This window comes from Lactuca virosa, chromosome 2, assembly GCF_052849685.1.
Source record: "Lactuca virosa cultivar CGN04683 chromosome 2, Lactuca_virosa_CGN04683_v6, whole genome shotgun sequence".
Classification (NCBI taxonomy): Eukaryota; Viridiplantae; Streptophyta; class Magnoliopsida; order Asterales; family Asteraceae; genus Lactuca; species Lactuca virosa.
In genome coordinates this window covers 312,083,173-312,105,709 of record NC_136427.1, presented here as the reverse complement: position 1 = coordinate 312,105,709, position 22,537 = coordinate 312,083,173, and the positions used below count along the sequence as shown (strand labels likewise).

At 33.3% G+C, this 22,537-nt stretch overlaps 1 protein-coding gene and 1 long non-coding RNA gene across 10 annotated transcripts; both read left to right on the top strand.

The window, feature by feature from the left end:
- Positions 1-568: 568 nt before the first annotated feature.
- Positions 569-13,084, top strand: LOC145161691 (putative trehalose-phosphate phosphatase C). Of its 9 annotated transcripts, XM_079081280.1 has the most exons (12): positions 570-692; positions 1,089-1,134; positions 1,203-1,273; positions 1,472-1,590; positions 1,673-1,759; positions 7,320-7,492; positions 7,620-7,760; positions 7,846-7,917; positions 8,546-8,686; positions 11,937-11,993; positions 12,087-12,410; positions 12,629-13,084. In XM_079081280.1, the coding sequence occupies exons 6-12, from the start codon at positions 7,346-7,348 to the stop codon at positions 12,788-12,790; spliced, it is 1,044 nt and encodes a 347-aa protein (XP_078937406.1). In that variant the 5' UTR covers positions 570-692; positions 1,089-1,134; positions 1,203-1,273; positions 1,472-1,590; positions 1,673-1,759; positions 7,320-7,345; the 3' UTR covers positions 12,791-13,084. The 9 variants fall into 9 exon arrangements, with proteins under 9 accessions (XP_078937401.1, XP_078937402.1, XP_078937408.1 ...); XM_079081277.1 differs by having other exon boundaries at positions 1,089-1,273; XM_079081281.1 differs by lacking the exons at positions 1,089-1,134; positions 1,203-1,273.
- Positions 13,085-15,140: 2,056 nt separating this feature from the next.
- LOC145157199 (uncharacterized) lies at positions 15,141-17,283 on the top strand. The gene is made up of 3 exons (XR_013737159.1): positions 15,141-15,664; positions 16,494-16,551; positions 17,181-17,283. It is a non-coding gene; the product is annotated as an uncharacterized LOC145157199 (long non-coding RNA).
- Positions 17,284-22,537: the final 5,254 nt, after the last annotated feature.

Here is a 22,537-nt window from a genome sequence, read left to right as displayed (position 1 = left end):
ATACCAGAAATAGGGTGTTACACGTGATGATTGAGAGAGAAATAGCATACATATTTTGTTTGACCTGAATCACAAATTGAATCTGATTATAAATTATGTTATCCCAAAATGCCCCTGGTTTATTTTAGTTTGATACACCCGTCTCTTCTTTTTTCTAATTATTTACAAAATTGCCATAAATCATCTTGACCTTTTATTATTTTGATCTAACGACCCTAATTTAGTTCTCGGGTTCTCGGGAAAGTATAAGTTCCCAAATGATCATCTCTCTCTCTCTCTCTCTCTCTCTCTCTCTCTCTCTCTCTCTCTATATATATATATATATATATATATATATATATATATATATATATATATATATATATATATATATATATATATATAAAATGAGATTGGGGGTTTTAAGAAACAAAAGAAAGTTTCCCCCATTTGTGGCATTAAATTAATCCATAGGAGGCAATTTCAGGAGAAAGATTGTTTATGCATTATGGAAATTTCAAGGAAACCAGATTTTTAACATTATGCCAAAAAAAAAAGTTAAAAAATAAAATCCTTTACCATATATATATAAACACGAGCAAAGCAACTATACTTATACCCTCTCAGTTCCATCTTCCCTTTTCTTCCTTCCTTCTCTTCCGTTCCTCAACTCCTTGGTCGCAGGCGCTCCATAATCCACACTTGACGCAACTGTAAGTCTCTATTTCAGTCAGACACACACAACAATTTTGTGTTTGTCTTTTATTCATGCTTCAACTTTATTTCTTCTGCGATCTATCTTGCTTAATTTACGTCATATAATTGAATTTCTTTGCATGAATTAATGTCAATATATAATGTTTATATAACTCACTCAAATTGATTTCTTATTATTAGTTTTCACAATACTATTTGATTTAGAAAAATTGATCGTGGAGTGTAATAAAAATTTATAATTAGTTTTATTAAATATGACAAGTGTCCTTTTAAGTTGAGTGTAAAGAAAGATAATAGAAAAAAAGAATAGGAGGATATTTGATTTTGATTTATTGATCGGTAGGATTTTAATTGTATCTTAAATTTCTGTGTCATGACACAAACTCAAACAGAATCAAAAGTGTCCAACGAAACTGACGCCGGCCGCTGGTTATTCCGGTAACAACGCCGTTTACTTCTTGTCGTCACGTGTCGTGCATTTTACGTATGTGATGACGCATTTTTAGGGACGGATGAACCAGGACGTCACGAGTAGAGTAGGTGTAAGTGCCTAAGTGGTGCGTCGGCGATTCTAATTGTACGTTATGTTTTATAATTTATACTTATTAAATTATAGCCACTCACACACAGAGAATCGGAAAACCCGATAGAAACCGGTGTGCCGTTTATGTCGCCGTTTACTTGTGGTGTTTGTGTTAGCACACTCTACATATATATGTAACGATAGATACGATGACGAAACATATATGTAACGATAGATACGATGATGAAACAGAATCGGAGAATCCATTCCGATGGAAACAAACGGATGGTCGTAATTAATTATGTCGCCGACAAGTTCTCCTGTTACTGTCGGCATATTTAAGGATTTATATGCAAGGGCGCAATTTAGCGGTGAGCTATATATAACAAGAAAGAAAGCAGTTTAGTTTAGTTTAGTTTAGTTGTTGGTTTTCACTTTTTCCTTCTTCCTCAGGCTCACACCACGTACCAGTCGCCAGTCGCGTCCGTCACACCACATCAATTGTTTCGCAACTCGATCGAGGGTTCGGTTAAGTTTAAGGTTGGTGGGTCCTGTCCTACGTGGTAACGGTTGGGTGACACGTACCTCACTAAAACTAATTGTTTTTGTTAGGTTACATATATGAAAAAGTTGACACCGTTTCTTTTTATTAGTTTGGTGGCTCCTTTTCTAAACAAATATATTTGAGTTGACAGTGACACACGGTTAGAAATTAGAATTGAAATGGATTTGGTTTAAACTATATTTTCCAAATATAAAATTATCAAAATTATAATTAATTTAAATTGTAGAGAATATATATATATATATATATATATATATATATATATATATATATATATATATATATATATATATTAAGATTAAATGTGAACTCCAAATATTATGTGAATGTGTTACCAAATTATGATCATTGGATTAAAAAAAAATTAATGACTATGATTTTAGAGTGCATTTTATTAATGTAGGATATCAATTACTATATAATTACAATCAACTAATTCTAAAGTTATTAAAGAGTAATTATGACATTTTATTAAATGAGATAAAAAAAAGTAACTATATTTTAAGAAACCAAGTCAAATATATTAATAAAATTCATATTATTATTCTTAAAAACAAATCACAGAAAATCATGTATTGAAAAATTTGCAATATTTTTTTTTACACGATAATCACATAAAACTAAATATATTTCATTCTTTAAGAATTACTTAGTTTCATAACATATTTCTTTATATAAAAATTAGACGATTTCACTATTAGTTTTACAAAATATTAACAAAATGTTTTTATACAATGTTCAGAAAGTACAAAATTAAAAAATTGAGCGATTTGATTCTTTAAAAATCAAGAATTTACTTGAATCTTATTTCATTCGCAACAAAAATGCATATCAGGGACGAAGCGTGCAATTTTTAAGCAAACAAGGGACAGTCCGAGTTAATTTACCTATATATATATATATATATATATATATATATATGTGTGTGTGTGTGTGTGTGTGGGGGGGGGGGGGGGGGAGGAAACCCAAGCACCCTTATATGAATGAGACAACATTTTACAATACTCATCAATTTTATGTCTAAAACATTAGTTAGTTTCACGATGATCTGATATTAAAAACCAAATGACTTCTAGCCCAACAATTTTTCGTTCAAAAAAAAAACATCTGATATTAAGTGGATTTAGCATTAATGTGGGAGTAGTTTCGATTTGTCGTTCAAAAAAAACATTTGATATTAAAAATCTAAGGATATCATGTTCTCATCATCATATTTCAACCGTCCGGTAATCTAAATAACATCATTTTTCTTAAACTCATCAAAACCACTAATGTTTTGATATATGGATGAGCTTTAATTATTTGAAATCAAACAGTGAAATGTTTGAATTAGAATGTAAAACGATGTCTTCGTGTTTTTTGTTGATTAAGATCTGCTTGCTTAATTTCCACCTTTTTAAAGTATAGACTGGCTTTTAACTGCTTTCTTTATTAACTACATATATGTTTTCTTTTATTTATCCTTTTGAACTTTGTGACAAAATGGGACAAATCACAAATGTCATTGATTCATTCTCTTATAGTTACGCTCCTACTACCTTAGGCCTTAAGTCTTAACTATGCATTGATATTTTATTCTTTGTTTAATCAATCAACCAACAACTATCACTAAAAATTTCAAATTCCAAAACTTCACAACAACATAAGAAAAAAAAATCTGCAAAATCCACATGCCATCAAAGATCTAGGATCTAGGGTTGCTTAGGTACTTTTTCGACGTAGAACTTACCTATGATAATGGTGGATTGTTTTTATGTCATGCCAAATATGCCCATGATGTTCTTGTCCAGGCAGGCTTTTTAAATTTGAAACTTGCATGTCCCAACAATTTCCTTTGTCTATCATTTTGCCATTCGTGGACTCCTGCCATACCCAGTTATTCAAACGCGGATAGTCTTGTTTTCACGAGACTCGATGTCCACCTACAGTTATTCCATCTTTCTTTGTGAAAATCTTATTTCTTAGAATGTATAGAAACAACCTACCATCAGTGGCGAATCTAGAACAAAATATAACATGGTTCCCAAATTAAGTGAAGCCGATAAAAAATCAACAACACTTGTGAGGGGTCGGGTCGTGTACGATTTAATGAAATATAACTGAAAAAACCGATCATCCACCACCAATTAAATTTTAAAAAAAGCGACTGAAATATAATTGAAAAAACCGAACGATTTAATGAAAAATTAGTTGATTATTAGTGCATTGATATCTTATTGTTTGATAAAAACTATATATTATATTTAACCCTATATATTTAACAGCACAAATGTCCCATATAACTTATTTTTTGCCCATTTTAAAATTGTTTTTTAAGACATTTTTTAAAAAAACAAACTCAAGGTAGGTCCTCTATTTTTTCTAAGATAGTTCCTAATTTTCGTGAGCTACGCTTCTTTCCTTAGATTGCCCTACCATCCTTTGTGACAACCGAAGTGCTCTCTTCTTCGGTCGGAATTATATAACTCATAAACGGGCCAAACATTTAAAAAAAAAAAGATAGACAATTTAGGGGGAAAAATGTAAACAAAAAAGGTGGGGAAACTAAATATTGCACTCATTTTGTGATAGTGACTATGAAGTTTGTATCATTAAGATAACTTAAATTCCATCTCTTAACTTAAATTCCATATTGGTTTTAGTTCTATCCAAAACCTACTTAAATAAAATAATAATAATCGGTATGTTTAAAATAAATAAAATATTTCAACCCAAATTATTGTTTTATATTTATAAAAATGTAAACAATATTGATTTTTATAATTAATGTTGTTACAACTTCCTTTTGTTTATGGGTAACTCAATTGGTTTCAATGTCCTTAAGTTGAGCTTCGGTATACCTATGTGGCCCGAATTCGAGTGAGCTTCTAGTGTGGGCTACCCTCAATTATAAACTCTCCTACCTTGATATGGAACCCCTTGCTAACATGGGTCGTTTCTCAATCTATATGGGTCACGATTGGACTCTTCATTTACTGATCACACAATGCTCCTTAGGCTTTGGTGTGGAAATATTGGTAAGCTAAAAAGTTACTTTTTTTTTTTTTTTTTTTTTTGCTTTTTGCAGAATATTTGCATTCTCTTTAAAAAAAAATCTAAATCATCATTAATTTTTGGAATGAATGATAAATAGATTGAATGCTTTAGCTTATAAAATATCTTTTTAACACCAACTTAATGGTGTAGCTGTGTGGATAACAATCTCATACTAATGCTCGTAAAGGAACACTCTCACGTTCATTTCTTATTAGCTTCAACTTTTAGGTGCTCACCGCCTCACTTTCGGGGAATGAATATTAGGTCTGTAGTTTTTTGTGTCGGTCATCAACAAATTAATTGTCTTGTGTGGAGCTTATCATTGTCACCAAAAAAATCAAACCAAATAGTATTAGATATGTTTTTCACCTTTTTATAGTATCAGATTTCCTCCTTTTTGGTTAATCTATTTTTCGACAAAGATGTTTTTGAAAAACTGTGAAAAATTATATAAATAAAATATAAGACATTAAATACATGATAACATGCATTCGTATGATACATATTTAAAAATTTTATAATAAAAATGACGAGGCAAAGAAAATATGATCATAGATCTTGATCATATTTAATTATTTTTCCATTAAGTCAAAAGTATCATTGACATGTACTAGGATGATTGGCAGCTTCCTGAACTTTAGAATTAATCACTTTTTAATGTGTCTAGGCGCGTGTGCATTTTAACATTTCATGGTAGATTATATGTAATGTTTGACTTTTCCAAAAGAATCCTATCATATATATTATTTGAACCTAGCTTAAAATAGTTAAAATAGGGACGTCAAAAAGTCTCGTTGGACCCCGTTCCCGTTTGGGGGAATATTTTTAAAAAAACTGGGGCGGGGACGGGGGCGGGGGCAAGGTTAACCCCCGTTTTAATTTCAGGGGCGGGGGCGGGGATAGGCAATCCTGTCCCGAAACCCCCATGGGGATCCCGTTAATAAATTACAAATATATTTACATATATTAAGTATATAAATATAAAAAACAATAACATGATTTTGAGCTTGCAAAATTCATAAAAAAAAACATGTTTTTAAGTTGTTAGTATAATGTTTTTAAGATGTCATAATTTTTTTATTTTAACATGTAAAGTTCTGCTATAAATAGTTATTTGTTACCTAAAAAATAATTTCTTTTAGCCTAAATAACAACTTCTTTTAGCCCAAAAAAAGGCAACCCAAAATTAATCGGGGGCGGGGTAATAAAGGGGATTCGGGGGCGGGGGCGGGGGTAGAAAGGTTGAACATTTCGGGGGCGTGGGCGGGGACGGGGGAACGGGGAAATTTCGGGGGCGGGGGCGGGGGATGCACTTTCCGTCTCGTTTGCCCCTGTTGACATCCCTAGCTTAAAAGGAATTTAATTAAAACCCATACAAAATATAAATGCATATATTTTCCTATTAAATCTTATATTATATTAAATTGGTAATGTTCACATCGGCGAAAGGATGAGACAAAATCTTATATATATATATATATATATATATATATATATATATATATATATATATATATATATATATATATATATATTGGTGATTTTTGTATCATCAATACATTTAGTGTAGTCGATAATTCTATTCGAGACAAACCAAGATTTTTTTGTTATATTCCGAGACAGAAGATACAAAGTGCACACTCGGATAATTAATAAGGAATTGGGAACATAAGTCCGGGGACAATACCCCTGGTGAGGTTCCAAGGGTCATCACCTCTATCAGGTCCAGTGGGCAGAAACCCTAACGGAGAACACACCTAATCTACTCATTTACAATCCATATTCCTTCCCCTATGCTTCACCCAACTAAAAACTAAAGCAAGAATGTTATCCGCTAGTTTGTAAGCACTAGTCTTCAAATTATTGAAAACCATGTCTTTTCATGACTTCCAAAAGCACTAGAGATACCCATAAACAATAGCCAGAAGAATTTTTTGTTTTTTGGGACAATTACCCCATACAGCAGCATATTTTAAAAGGTCTCTAACCGATTGAAAATGCATAGGTTTGAGATTACACAAATACGTATATATAGATAGTAGCTAGGAAGGTACATATAAGTTTGGTCCAATATGTATACATAGTAGTTGGAAGGAGTTTACACCAATACGTATATATCAACCACCTTCAATACGTATATATAGAAAGTAGCTAGGAAGGTACGTATAAGTTTGGTCCAAGACATATATATTACGTCTAGTTACATCATCTGTTACTTGGAATTTCTATACATCCTTTGTTATTGAGTTAAAGTAGCTCCCGGCCCGGGCCCCCTCTCTTGTTAATCGATATCGGTATACTTACTATCGCTCTGATTAATGTTAGGTATATATATATATATATATATATATATATATATATATATATATATATATATGTGTGTGTGTGTGTGTATGTGTGTGTGTGTGTGCGCGCGCGCGCGCTTGTAACAATCATATATATCTTGTCATCTAATTGTTTGCTTATATAAACTTATAACACAGAAGATGGTGGTTGTAGGCATAGCTGCTAAGATTTACGAGGCAATGGGAATTCAAAGTTGGCTGCCCAACATAATATCCAATTCTGAATCCATGTCTAAAACCATACATGATCACACGATGGATCGTGGTTATATCAGTACTAGCCCCGTTGAATCTTCTATCGTCGATGAAAACTATATTTCTTGGTTGGTAAGTGACTTGATCGGTCGATCTATGCAAGGTTTACAATCTTTCGTTTAATGAATTAGTATATATGATTAATATATGTGTACTTCATCCATATATCAATCATTAATGATTCTGGAATCAATTATAGAAAGAACACCCATCTGCTATAAGCTCCTTCCAGCGGATAATAAATACATCAAAGGGAAAACAAATAGTCGTCTTCTTGGATTACGATGGCACATTATCACCCATCGTGTGTGATCCCAATCGTGCCTTCATGTCTGATCAGGTACTAGCTACTCAATAATTCTTTTATTGCAAAATACAAACATTTATTTTTCTCTCTAGGTTTCATGCAATCGTGTACATGCCAGATGCGTGCAGCAGTTCGTGAAGTTTCTAAGCACTTTCCAACAGCTATTATTAGCGGCAGGAGTCGTGAAAAGGTATATATATATATATATATATATATATATATATATATATATATATATATATATATGGGAAAAGTGAATATACATTACAGCCCCACCTAAGCTTAGGTACTAAACCTCATGAAAATAAGTTGTTTTACGATATAAAGATTGCGATTAAGGGATTCACGATTAACAATTGAAGATGTAGATTCATGATGTACACAATAGTTTTGATAAGGAAGCAAGAACATTGATTATCTTCGACCTTTGTGACGGTGGAAAACAATAATGTTCACTAGGGTGAAGTAATAAACGATAATGGAAGAATGAAAACAAGGATGATAAAACGATAATGGAGGGAAGAAATGTTATTGGGGGCGATATATTTACCAAATGAAAACTAAATCGAGTTTAATTACTAAGTTAAAACGAAATATTTTAGATGTTTAGTACCTAAGCTTAGGTGAGGCTGTAATGTATATATATATATATATATACATATATATATATATATATATATATATATATATATATATATATAAACCTAGCTTCAACTCGAGCAACCTCTATCATATCAATATTGTATATATTTTTTCCGTAATTGATAATTATAATACATATAGTCATATACAGTGAAATGATTCAATAACTTGATCAGGTTTATAACTTTGTGAAGCTAAATGACGTGTACTATTCAGGGAGTCATGGGATGGATACCATGGGACCAGCCCCCAAAAATAAGTCCTATGACCACCACGACAACGTCGACAGGTATCATTACAAAACTATCGACGAAGAGGTACGTGCTTAATTTGTGTTTATTTTCCTTGAAATGAAATATTTATATATAATTCAAAATTGTGTTTCAATAGTATATATATTCTAATATAGAATATATATTTTAATATATAATATATATACTCTTGAAACACAAAATTTTAAGTTATATATATATATATATATATATATATATATATATATATATATATATATATTTATGGAAAAGTTCGATTTTTTAAAATATAAAAAGATTAGGAAAATCTCCACAAAACTTCAATCATTTTGGGAAAATTCATGATTAAGTCTCTTAAACCAAATCGTTAATGTCTTCACTTTAGCTATTTTTAACATGTTTAGCAAGTAATAGTACCAAATTGTTAATATTTTTTAAATAATGAGACTTTAATGCATATTTCCTCAAAATTAGAATATAATGTATAAATGTACTTTTTTCGTATGCTTGCGTATTTTTATATATTTTTTAAGCATTTATGTATTTTTTAAGTTTGTATATATATTTTTACGTATTTTAATATATTTTAAATGTATAAATATATTTGAAGTATTTATGTATTTTTTAAGTTTTTTTATAAAACTGTTTTTGTATTTTAAATGTATAAACGTATTTTTTTATGTATTTTATCTTTTTTATTTATTAATGAGAAAATATCTTTAGATAAATTGTTATTAATCTAAATCTGTAAACATAAACATCATGGTTAGAAAACTTATATTTCGTTGCCAAGAAGTCGGGTTCTTAAATTAATTAGAAAAACATGCTAGTTTATAAGTTAATTATTCGTTGATCTAATTTATACTCAAATTGTTTTTTTAAAAACATATGGAACACTTTTTTTTAAGATTTAAACATTTAGTTCATTTTTTTATGGTTATAATTAGGATAATCTCTAGAAAGTCGGCATTTCATTCAAATATCACTACTTCTTCGAGTATGTCTGAATGGTTCACTGCATACCCACATATTTTAAGTTTTTCTCATTCGTTTATCTTGAAATTAAACAATAAATTAAAAAACAAAATAATAATTTATGCACATGCGAAAACTTTGGGTTCCTTTGAAGCCACATGAGACTGGTGAAGCTGTCAACTTTTTCTAGGACGTAAGGTGTGTCGATCATCATGCTTTCGTAGAGCGGCATGAATGGGTCTAAAACCATTTCTTTTAAAGTGCACCCATAACTGATTTTTGTTTCGTAGAAAACATAAAACAAATAGAAAAGCAACAATCTGACCGAACAAATTTTTCTTCATTTACAAGTTTTAATGGTTAGCTTACATTCAAACTTGAAATAAAAATACATAAATACATAATATATATATATATATATATATATATATATATATATATATATATATATATCATTTACTAAATTTTTATTGGTGCATTCTAGCATACAATAGATGTGAGAAACAATGTTTCTCACATCTATTGTATGCTAGAATGCACAAATAAGAATTTAGTAAATGATATTCATAATTATATGTATATTAAATGATATTCATTATTATAATTCATTTTTTATGGAAACTAATTAAATTCGTAATTAATATCAGCAATAGTACTCTTTCAGAATGAATTCGTATGTAGAAGAATGACATTATATTCTAACAGCATGAGAGTGTATTATAGTAGAATACACTCTCATTCTTAATATTCTATGCAACTTTATTGTATTATAAGTGATTGTGTCCTCAAACAAAACACGAATTCATATATAAAAACCTAGATGCAAATTCATTTCGAAAAGAATGTTATTGATGACATTAATGACGAATTTAATTAGTTTGCATAAAAGAAGAATTAAAATTATGGATATCATTTAGTATACATACAATTATGGAAATCATTTAATATCTATCTTTATATAATTAAATAATTATTTATTTTTTACTAAATTTTTATTGGTGCATTCTAGCACACAATAAATGTAAGAAACACATTAACCTAACCATATATATATATATATATATATATATATATATATATATATATATATATATATGGGGATAGGGAATATACATTACAGCCCCACCTAAGCTTAGGTACTAAACCTCTAAAATATGTCGTTTTAACATGCTAAATATGCCCGGTTTGGTTTCACTTGGTAAATATATCATCCTCCATAACATTTCTTTCTTTCATTATCGTTTTACCATTTCTGTTTTCTTTCCTCAATTATCGTTTATTACTTCACCCAAGTGAACATTACTAAACCCTAAACCTAAACCCTAAACCCTAAATTTAAACCCTAAACCCTAAATCTAAACCCTAAACCCTAAACCCTAACCCTAAACCCTAAACCTAAACCCTAAACCCTAAACCCTAAACCCTAAACCTAAACCCTAAACCCTAAACCCTAAACCCTATTGCGTCGATCTTGAATTTACATCTTGAAGTATTAACCGTGAATCCATTAACCGTAATCTTTATATAGTAAAACAATGTATTTTCAAGAGGTTTAGTACCTAAGCTTAGGTGGGGCTGTAATGTATATTCCCTTTTCCCTATATATATATATATATATATATATATATATATATATATATATATGTATATATATATACAACAAATACATATAAATACGTAAACAAAATGTTTATACATTTAAAATTCATAAAAATCTATATAAAAAACTTAAAAAATACATAAATACGTAAAAAAATATGCTTGTATATTTAAAATACATAAAACTTTATATAAAAAACTTAAAAATTACATAAATACATTAAAAAAATACGTTTATATATTTAAAATACATAAAAATTTGTAAAAATCTATATAAAAAACTTAAAAATTGCATAAATACGTAATAAATACGTTTATACATTATATACAAATTTTGAGAAAATATACTAAAAGTCCCATTATTATGAAAAAAAAATTAACGATTTGGTCTCAAAATCTACTGAACGGGTCAAAAAACGTTAAAATGAAGAAATTAATCTGTTTCTTCGGCTTTTCTATTCAAAAATAATAATTTGGGACTTAATCGTTAATTTCTCCAAAATAATGGGATATTTTTGGAGATTTCCCAAAAGATTATATAATATTTTCCCGAATTAATAGAAAAATCCTTAATTTTTTTTTAATAAAAATGATAGATTATTGTGTAAATTTATATCATCGTGACTTTTCTGTTCAAAAAGTAAAAGTTAAAACTTTTCCATAAACTATGACAAAATAATGAAATTTTTCTAACAATAACCCTAATTTATTTTCACAAGTTGGTGTGATTTCAATGGATTAGGGGAATGAATTTATCACGTTCCAACCGGCTAAAGACTTTCTCCCTGCAATTGAAAAGGTATGGTTAGCTATAATTAAATAATTTGCATGCATATATGGTATATATATGCATGTCATTATTCGAATATACTATTAATATGCATATAGACAGATGTTGATTGAGTTGAGGGAGAGAACGAAAAACATAAAAGGAGTGGTGATTGAGGATAATAGGTTTTGCTTATCTGTTCATTATCGTCATGTTAAGGATGAAGAGTATGAGACTCTAGAAGAGCAAGTCGAGTCAGTGCTTGTTAATTATCCCGATCAATTCCACATGACGCGAGGCAAAAAGGTGATGGAAATTCGGCCATCCATTGAATGGAACAAAGGTCATGCTCTTGAGTATTTACTCCATAACTTAGGCTTCGATAATTCTAGAAACCTCCTCCCTATATACATCGGAGATGATAGAACCGATGAGGATGCTTTCAAGGTATACATACCTACCTGGCTTTGTTTTTCCCTTAGTTTATGTGTTTTTGTTATACAAGACAATTAGACTACTAAATAATGTTCGACAAATTGTTATTTGTAAACATAGTACAAGGTTGTTTGTTCACAAACATAGCCTGAATTAAAGACATATGCATCATCGAAATTGATATGTTTGTAATGACTGACTAGTTATTTATTGTATATTGGTTGTTTTAGGTTCTAAGGGAAAGAGGTGATGGATTCCCGATAGTAGTGGCATCGAAACCAAGAGACACAATGGCTTTTCATTCACTTCATGACCCATCCGAAGTACTATCTTTCTTGATCCGGTTAGGTAGATGGGGTTTTGACAACAATGCGGACTTCGTCCTAACATAACATTAATGGCTTATGTTACCATCGCACCGCATGTTTATTTTTTTGATGAAGCATCGCATGTTACAATCACTTTTTCTTAGATATATACATATATAGGAAATATGAGAAGACATAATCATGAAGCATGCTTTTTTATAGTCGTGCTTCTTGCTTTGAATTTTTTTTCGATGTTTCAGTTATACGCATGTGTGTTTGTGTGTAAGGACCTATTAAACTAACTCTGACTATTCTAGAGAGTTTTTTTAGGTTTTATGTAAATTGACCACTTCATATTTACCATATTATTGTTTCTTATTGAATTTTGTTTGTATAACTAAAAACATTATTTACCATCATCAAAATGGTCTAACAATATTGGAAACAATTTAGAATACAATTGAGTTAAGTTCAAATTCTACATACTTTAAGTGACCTGTAACATTTTAAAAAAAATACTAAAAATGTTATAAAACTTTATGGTTTTTGACGAGGTTTAATTTTCATTTTATAATATTTGTGAAGGGCAGACTCACACTCACTTACTCACCGAAGGGAAGTGTTGATTTCTTGATGGGCCTTAAAATGGGGGAGGGTTGAGTGGTGGACTAGTGACTTTCTGGTGGGATGTCAAGTCCACCAAACAAATTACACCATTTTGCTTGTAAATAAAACGTAATATAGGAGTAAAAGGGGGATCAGTCCATGGGGAAATGGTTGTATTCAATCACCAATGCAATCCAATTAAACAAGTGAAATAAAACTAACTAACTACAATTAAACTAAAGGGGGGGTTGATTTATTTGAAAACTAAAAGACTTGATGAATCAAAAATCTTGCAATTAATCAAGATGATGAGATGCTCAAATATCGGAGAAAGTTGGTCCACTAAGGCAATTCAACACAATGAACATTTATGTATTTATCATTAGGATTCAATATATAAGCTTATCATTCAACCCAAATTGGTTATAACGATCATGATCCATGATGTGCTAAAATTCATCAAAGGTAGTATGGAGGTTGGGGAAGCCCACACCACACTTTTTTAATTAAAATCAAGGATTAAATTGAAGCAATTGAACCTAAGAAAATTGATTAGCCTTAAGAGTGAAAGAATTCCCAATTCCTGGACGATGTGAGTGCTTGCACATCCATAAAGGAGCAATGATCCATAAGCTACAGATGATTTCTACCATCATAAAGCCATTGTTCTAAGCAAATTCAATGATTTATTGCTAAATCAAAGAAAGAAACCAACAATTTCTCATTCAAGTACAAAACTCGTGATCAAAGTTTTAAACAAGCATAAGAATTATGAACTAAGAATCAATAACATGAGATAAATGACAATCAAACATGAATCCTAAAAAACCCACAAATATCTAAGGGTTTTAGCGCAAGTCAAACAAAATAAAGAGACTAGTCACTCATGGCAACAAGATAATAATCATAAAAGTGTTTTAACATCAAGAAATTAGCAATTACTAGAAGAATGAGAAGATGATGGATCTAGCTCTCCACAATCTCCACTACTCCACCCCACTACTTTTAATTGCCTTGGTCCCCTTCACACCTCATATGATTTAAAATGAACCAATCATCTTCAAGCTTCGAAATGGATAGTCCAAGCCCATCTGTAAGGGTCCATGATCCATCTTCAAAAGTCCATCTCATCCAAGTCTTTAATGCATCAAGCCCAATTCTTCTAAATTGGGTCCGCAAAGCCCAAAAGCTCCTCACAATCCCACCAATCCCAACAACAAGCTAATCCGCAACCACAACGAGACTCTAAAAACCTACAAAACACCATATGCAAAAGAGAAAGTACTCGATACGATCCAAGATAAAGAAGGAAAAGAAAATGCAATGCAATAACAACAAAAAAGACAAAAATGCTTAAATAAACTATATAAAAGAAGTAAATAAAAAAAAGTATCAAATCAACTCAATATTAAACTGTAACATCCTGTTTAATAAATAAATAAATAGATAAAATTTATAAACGAATAGTCGCCTTAAAATCCATATTATTAAGTGGAGTTTTGGTTTCGGGGAGCCGAATGTTATAATTTGGATTAGTCGGGGGTTAAAGTGTAATTTTGGGACTTCATTTGTAAAGATTTTCATAAGTCAAGGGGTGTTTGGTATTATTTGGACTTAATATGTAAAGATTCATGGAAGCAGGGACTAAACGGTAAGTTCTGGACTTGATTTCATAAGATTTTCAGAAGGCGGGGTCTAATTGGTAAATTTGGGATTTCTTTTGAAAAGAATATTACAAGGAGGGACTAGTTATGTTATTATGGGAATATGTTTGAGAACCGGGTATAAAACTCGTGCTATCCCCGTCAACTTCAACCCTAACCCTAAATCTGATGCAGCCGCCACCCTCCTCACCTTCGGCCGCCACCACCCTATTCCTTCACGATTTTTCGGCCGCCGCAGTCTAGCCAAGTCCGCGAGCATGCCGTTTCCCAGCCGCCGTCTCCATCTAATTTCGTTTCTCCGACCGGTCACGTTCCGAACGACCACCACCAGATATCTCATCCATTCTCCGACCACCTAGTACCGTCGAGCAGCCTCCAGGCGCTGCTGCTTCATCGGTCGCCATCAGCAACCGGCGGCCGGCGCCGCCGAACCCTCTTGCTGCCTCGTTGATGCCGTTGTGGTCCATCCCGATGAGAAGATGAAGCCGCCGATAGCCGTCGCTGCTGAAGACGAGGACGGAGTGCCTACTTCTGCCGCTCCTGTCGCCCACGGTTCCACCACCCATCACGTCCATTCGCCGATGATTCGTTCCAAGCTATAGCCACTGTCGGCTGCTGCTCATGTTGGTCACCAAGGGTGCTGCCGACCACTAGGACCGCCGCTGCCACCATGTGTCGCCCAGTGTGTGTATGTGTATTTAGCATTTGTGTGTGTGTTTATTTGGAGATTGGCATTGTACATTGTAACAAAAAATGGAATAATGGAAAGAAACCCTAACCACCACCATGAGGTGGTGGCTGCCGCCTCCTGCCGCCACCGGCCGCCGTGTCGGGTGGCGGTGTGCTTTTCCTTGCCATGTTTGATTCCGTTAGGATGCTTGAAACCCTAATGGGCCCAATGAAGCCCTAATGGGCCTAATGAACCCTAATTGGTCAAAGGACCTAGCTATTGGGCCTATTGGGCTAAGATGGGTTGGAAACCCTAACTAGGGTTTAGAAAACCCTAATGCCATGAAACCCTAATTTGGGACTCATCGGGACCGCATCAGAATTATTTAATGAACTTAAAATAGTAATTAATAACCATTTGCAATTAACCTAAGGCCATGTGGGACTTAATGGATTGAGTCCTTAATGGGTTAAGTAGGAACACTTAACCCTAATCGTCATTTTATGTGAAAAACCCTAATTGGGTTTTGGGTTCTTATTGGGCCATTTATTGGACTAAGGAAAATTATTGAGCTTCAAGATAATACCCATTAGAGATGCTTGGGCCCAATTTGGAAAATTGGGCCATATTTGGGCCTTGAGAATTATTAGATATTGGGCCACAAAAATGCCACATGTTTGGACTGGAATAATTGGTTGGGCCTTAAAATAAGTTCATGTAGAGGTTTGGGCCCAATTTTCCATATGTTGGGCTTTGGCCCATTACTTGGCTTTTGGGCCTTTGGAGTGTGATTTGGACCTTGGGCGTGGAACCCAATTATTAACTGGGTATTGTTTGATGTTGGCAGTTCGGAAATCTGTCAACCAGCAGCTGGAAGTTCATCCGCGGGACTTTAGCAGTGTTAGGTGAGTCTCCTCACCATACTCATGGGTCTAAGGCACCAAGGCCGGCCCATTTTATGATATGTGGTATACTAGTTGAAGTTGTATTATGTGACATGTTAGCTGGTTATGTGCTAGGAAGTATGCTAGTGGTATATGTTTGTATGGAAGACCATAGGAGAGCCCATGGCACCTGGATGTAAGACCATGTGGAGAGCCCATGGCTTTCCTACTATATTGTAGTGTTAATTTAGATTCACTACTGATATGTCTGGTATGCATGTATAGGTGGTATGTTAGTGATTATGTTGTATGCTAGTTGTCTTTGTGATACTTGCATGGAAGACCATGGGAGAGCCTATGGCACCTGGATGTAAGACCATGTGGAGAGCCCATGGCTTTCCTATCAAAGACCACGGGAGAGCCCATGACACTTAGGTGTAAGACCATGTGGAGAGCCCATGACATCCTGGAGTAAGACCCTGGGGACGAGCCCACGCCATCCGTATATGTTGATATGTATAGATATGTGATTGTTATGGTTTATGTAGCTTTTATAGCTAATATGGATTATATGATTATGTGGACAGTGTGGGGTATGCTCTGGGGAACTCACTAAGCTTCGTGCTTACAGTTTTGTTTATTGGTTTTAGGTATCATCGATTTGGAAAAGAAGGGCTCGGATTGATCACAGTGCACGCACCTATGTTTTCCGCGTTGAATGATTTTGGGATGAACTCTGATAAATGTTTTTAATTAACGATGTTTTAGATGTTTGAAATAAGTGATATCTATATTTTGACTATATTAAAAATGAAATTTTTACCCTTGATTTTTGGGTCGTTACATAAACCTTAATTGTCCTCAAGTAAGAACAAGACAAAAATAAGCTCGGGATGAGCTACGCTAAAAAGGAAAAAGAACGGTTACCTTAAAACTTGGTCAAATTCAGTCAACATGGTTAGAGTCGGTCTTGTATGGACCGTACACGTGTTCCAAATGTTCCTCACTTTAGAGCCATAAACCACGTTCTCAAACAACCTGAAGGTCGAATAGACCTCGACTGAAGATGGCAGCTAGTAGAATGTACAAGACAAAGGAAATAGGGGGATGTGCCCAGTGAGGGTACTATAAATTCATCAATGTAGCCCATAATGCATTAAGGAAAGGCGTCTCTCCATACACGATGATTCATACATTGTTCAGGCTAAATGTATCATAACGAAATAGGGTTTACATCACGACCTTCGGGGCAAACATCCGGCTTCAAGGGTTTCTCCCTTGTACTATCCTTTACATTCTACTGTCTCACCAAAATCAAAAATGAAAATTACAACTTAATCTAAGAAACGGACACAAGACAACCTAAATCTTCATTCTTGAACTTTTGTGTTCGGACTTTTGTCTTCTTATTTCTCCCGTTTTTTTATCTTTTTAAAGAGGAGAGAAAGCTTGAACTTAGATTCTTCTTTTTGTGATTCTTCTTTTTCTTCATTTTTCTTTGTTTTTGTTTCTTTTTTCTATGACTTTTTATTTGTTTCACTTCTTTGAATCTTCATTTATTGTCTCTTTTTGTCTTTGCCTTTCCAATTTTCTTCATTTTTTTGTTTGTTTTCTTCTTTTCTTGATCTTCTTTGAAGGTCTAAGGAATTTCACCATAAAACATAACACTCCAATAATATGAAAAATGAGTAATAAATAGAGGCTAATAACACTCTAATAATATGAAAAATGAGTAATAGATAGAGGCTAATATGAAAATCTAACGATCATTGATAATGTGTCAGGATCTACTAAAAAGGTGGGGAATGACACCAAAAAAACGTGAATTGGGGGACCCACCTCAAAATTCATCAAGCACGTTAATGTAAGGTGTGATGAACAAAACTTGTCTAACTATCTACTATATACCCCTATAAAAATGATGACCTATCTCAAAAAGGTGGTGAGAATCTAATTAAGCAAGGCTCGTCGGATTCAAGTTCAATTAGGTCTAATCTAGCTCCAAGTTGATGCACAATCACAGCCTCCTAGTTGGATTAGATATATAGGACAACGTATGATGTCAATTTCGTTGATGCATTAAGGCTATGTGGTACCAAAAATGCACCTCGTATGGAGTTGATGTGGAGATGGCCCAAGGAAACACCGCCCCTAGGGTGTGGCGTAGTGATTCGTTATCGGTGCAACGCGGTGAACTATATTTCTTTTTGTTGGATTATGTATCTAAGGTCATAACTAAATTGGTATAACTTTATGGAAAAAAAAACAAAGTCCTTTTGGGTTCCCGTGAATAACTAGAAATAGCTAGAAACAACTTTACGAGAGTGAGGAAATGATTTGTTAATTTATTATACGATTAATAAATTAATTAGAAATGATTAATAATTAATTTAGAATCACTCAGAATTAATTGGAATTTAATTTTGGATCAATTAGAATTAACTAAAGGTGTGGGGGTTAAATTGCAATTGTTTAATTGTTAAACAAAGGAGACAATTCTAAACCTCCCTATCGTGGACGATTTTAAAGAGGTTCCAGAAGGGTTATGGAAGCCTCCTATCGTTGATAAGGATAATTGCCTTGAATATATTAAATTCTATTATTTAATTATTCAAATTAGGGTTTATCATGTACATTAACTATATATAAATAGGGGCCCCTAGCATGCGAAAATCGATCCCTAGCCTTCACAGGCAAGAAATCAGATTTTCTCTCCTCCCTCCTCTATTTTTTTGTTCCTAGGGTTTCTAGGATATTGCATATGAAGCATTGGAGACATCCACATTATTGGGGCTAGCTTTCCAAAGAAAAATTTGAAGATTCAGGGTTGCTATATTAAATTATAGCTAAAGGTATGTTTCTAATCTAGTTGATTTTCGAAATTAGTCGATTATATCTTTAGTTTCATAGTATGTTGTTGTAATGAGAAAATGTCTTAGATCTCTAGGTTGCACATGCCCATAAAATAGCTTTATGATTTCGCAGCGTAAATCTTTTGTTTTGTAAACTAAAAACCTATTAGAGGTATCAGAGCCTAAAAAATTTCTATTATACGCGCATTGGTGAAAAACTGAAGAAACGGGAAAAAAAACTTGTTGCATCGCAGGCGCGACGCGCCTCTTTGTTTGAGCGGCGCACTCTGCCTGGCAGATCGGGTCTCAAGATTTTCTTGCCTTATTGAATTGTAGGATAATTATACTAGATATTAATGGTTATTTTAATTACTTAAAATCTTAACATTTAAACTAGGTAATTAGATAAACCCTAATTTGAAAATTAAGGAAGGAAATAAAGAATTAATATTATTTAATTTAAAGTCTAATTAAGATAATTTTTTAATTCTTAAAATATTTAATATAATTAATTAAATACTTAATTAAAAGATAATTATTAAATCTTAAAAGGTTTAAACATTAATTAATTAAAAGTTAATTAAGTTAATAAGATTTAAACCTTGTATTCCTAAAAGGTTTAAACTACACTGTAACGCCTGTGTTTCTAGGCTAGACATTAATATTTACGTGATAGTCTAGGTTAACCTTTGTAATTCATTTTGAAGAAATGAAAATGAATTATGTGAATATTATGTGAATTATGTGTTTTATGCTTAATTACTAGGATTTAATTAATTAAGAATAAAAATGAGCGTCGAAAATAAATATTAGATAAAGTTGATATCTATTAAGGAAGTTGTAGTGGTCGTGACAAGGATTACAGATATATAAAGAATACCGAAATTCGAGTTATAACGAAGAAGTTATGACCTGTCGAAGTTTCGCGACAAAACCGGCACGGTGCCGAATGACGTAAAAAGTGAGTTTTTGATAAACTACTTTTTAGCCTTAGTGATCTAAACGAAAGTCGTAGTGTTTGTTAAACCGAGAGTATGTATAAAAAGAACGCCCAAATCTGACTTCGTATGAGGAAGTTATGATTTTTCTAAGTTTCAGCTTAGCAGTAGACAACTAAAAACTCGAATTTTAGATCGAGTGATTTTTAGCCGACACAACCTAAACGAGAATCGAAGGTCTCGTCAATAGTAGTACAACGTTAAAAAGACAGACGAAAACGGACGTCGGATGAAGAAGTTATGAATTTTTAACGGATTTTCTGTCCCGGTCTGTTAAAAATAATAATAATAAAATTAAAGTCAAAATTAGCCGACGAAGTCTAAACGAAAGTTGTAGAGCGTAATTTTACCTACGCGTGCATATAAAGAACGTTAAAAACGGAGCCCGTATGCGAAAGTTATGGATTTTAGAAGTTTTTTCACAAAAATCGAGAAAAAAATGCTAAAACCGAGAAATTTCGCATGGCCCAACTTCGGCCACGCCGCCCTCGTCCGGATCTTGCCCCGTGTCCGATCTGATGCGTCATCCGAAGCCAACTGCCAACGGGTGTCACCGGCTGATTCGACCGAAGGTGCGGCCTAGTAAGAAGACGACGCGCCTCGCATCGGTGGCAGGTCTGAAGCGAGCCACGTGCCTCGCCTTCGCATCCGACGCATGCAGCCTTCACGAGTCCGACGCGTGTTCCTCCTTTCCTTCGGCCGAAGTCTTCTCGCATGCTATAAATAGGAGGGTGCGAACCCTCCCGGCTAAAGTTGGAAAATTCTCATTTTTCACCCTTAAATCAATATTTCTTTTATGTCAACTTCCCCCGAAACCCCGAGATCATTTCCTACACCCGAAACACGTCCCGAAGTGCCCGAGAAGCCCGAGAAATTTATCTTTTCGGTTTGAAGCTCCACCCTTGCAGGGCCCGGTTTTCAATAAAACATCTCGGTTTTATCGAAAACGATTGCTTTAGGAAACGAAGTGATGCCCGATTATCGTTAAATCAAGTGAGTGTATAGTCACTTTCATCTTACACATAGATATGAAGTATTTTATGTAAAATACGTGTTATGTGAATATATATTGCTTAGTTATTTGAGATGGATGATGAATGAATGATTTATACAGGTTTTTAAACTGTATATGTATTTTTATCTACAAATATGTTGGGTAAAACATGGGTAGATGAATTAGATGATGTGTGATGAAATAAAAATTGATGAGAGGTATCGATGTTTAAGATGATCTAGTCATCTAGCAGAGTATAGACAACGACCACAGACTACTGTAGATAGTCCAGTGGAACGTTAGCAGACTCGTAATCGGTAGGTATGTTTGAACTATATGTTCATAAAGTGTTCTAGAACTATATGTTCATTAGGTGTTTTTGAACTATGTGTTCATCCGATAGTTCTTCTTTTTTACACTATTACGTGTCGGGGTACGGGAGCGTACAAGAGTACTTTATTAGTATTTTCCCTATACTTTTTATTTTGAAGAGCTTTGGAGTCTTCGATTCTTTTATGAAGTGATCGGACGAGCTTCATGAGTCAGCGTTTCCGTTAACGATGTCGGATAGGGTGAGTCTGGGGGTAAAATACCTCACGATATTCAGATCACTGTTAGGCAAAGTTCGATGCTGGATAGGGTGAGTCTGGGGGTAACATACCTCACGATATTCAGATCACTGCTAGGCAAAGTTCGATGCTGGATAGGGTGAGTCTGGGGGTAAAATACCTCACGATATTCGGACCACGGCTAGGCATTGATAACTACCCCTGACTTAATTGTTTTGTGGTTCTTTCTTTTACGAACAAAGGTTCGTGGTGAAACTTATTCCATTCCTCTCATTTGATGTCTTTTTCGATCCTCGTTTGCTGCTACGGAATTTCCAAAGCAGTTTCGTCAATTGGTTGTTCATATCGATCCTTTAGGCTAGATCTAGTAAGATCACTATATAGGATCAGTATGTTGGGATCGACGTTTGTTAGTGCTTGTAGTATAAACCTCGGGCAGCGATGGACTTCGTGCCTATTCCTTAGGAAAATTCCTTAGGAATGAGTGATAGATGATTCTTAGGGTAAATCCTTAAGAAATAAAGAAGATAATGAGGTTGGGTAATTGGGTTGATTGTTTGATGTTTAAACATAATAAATTTATTTATTGTGGGT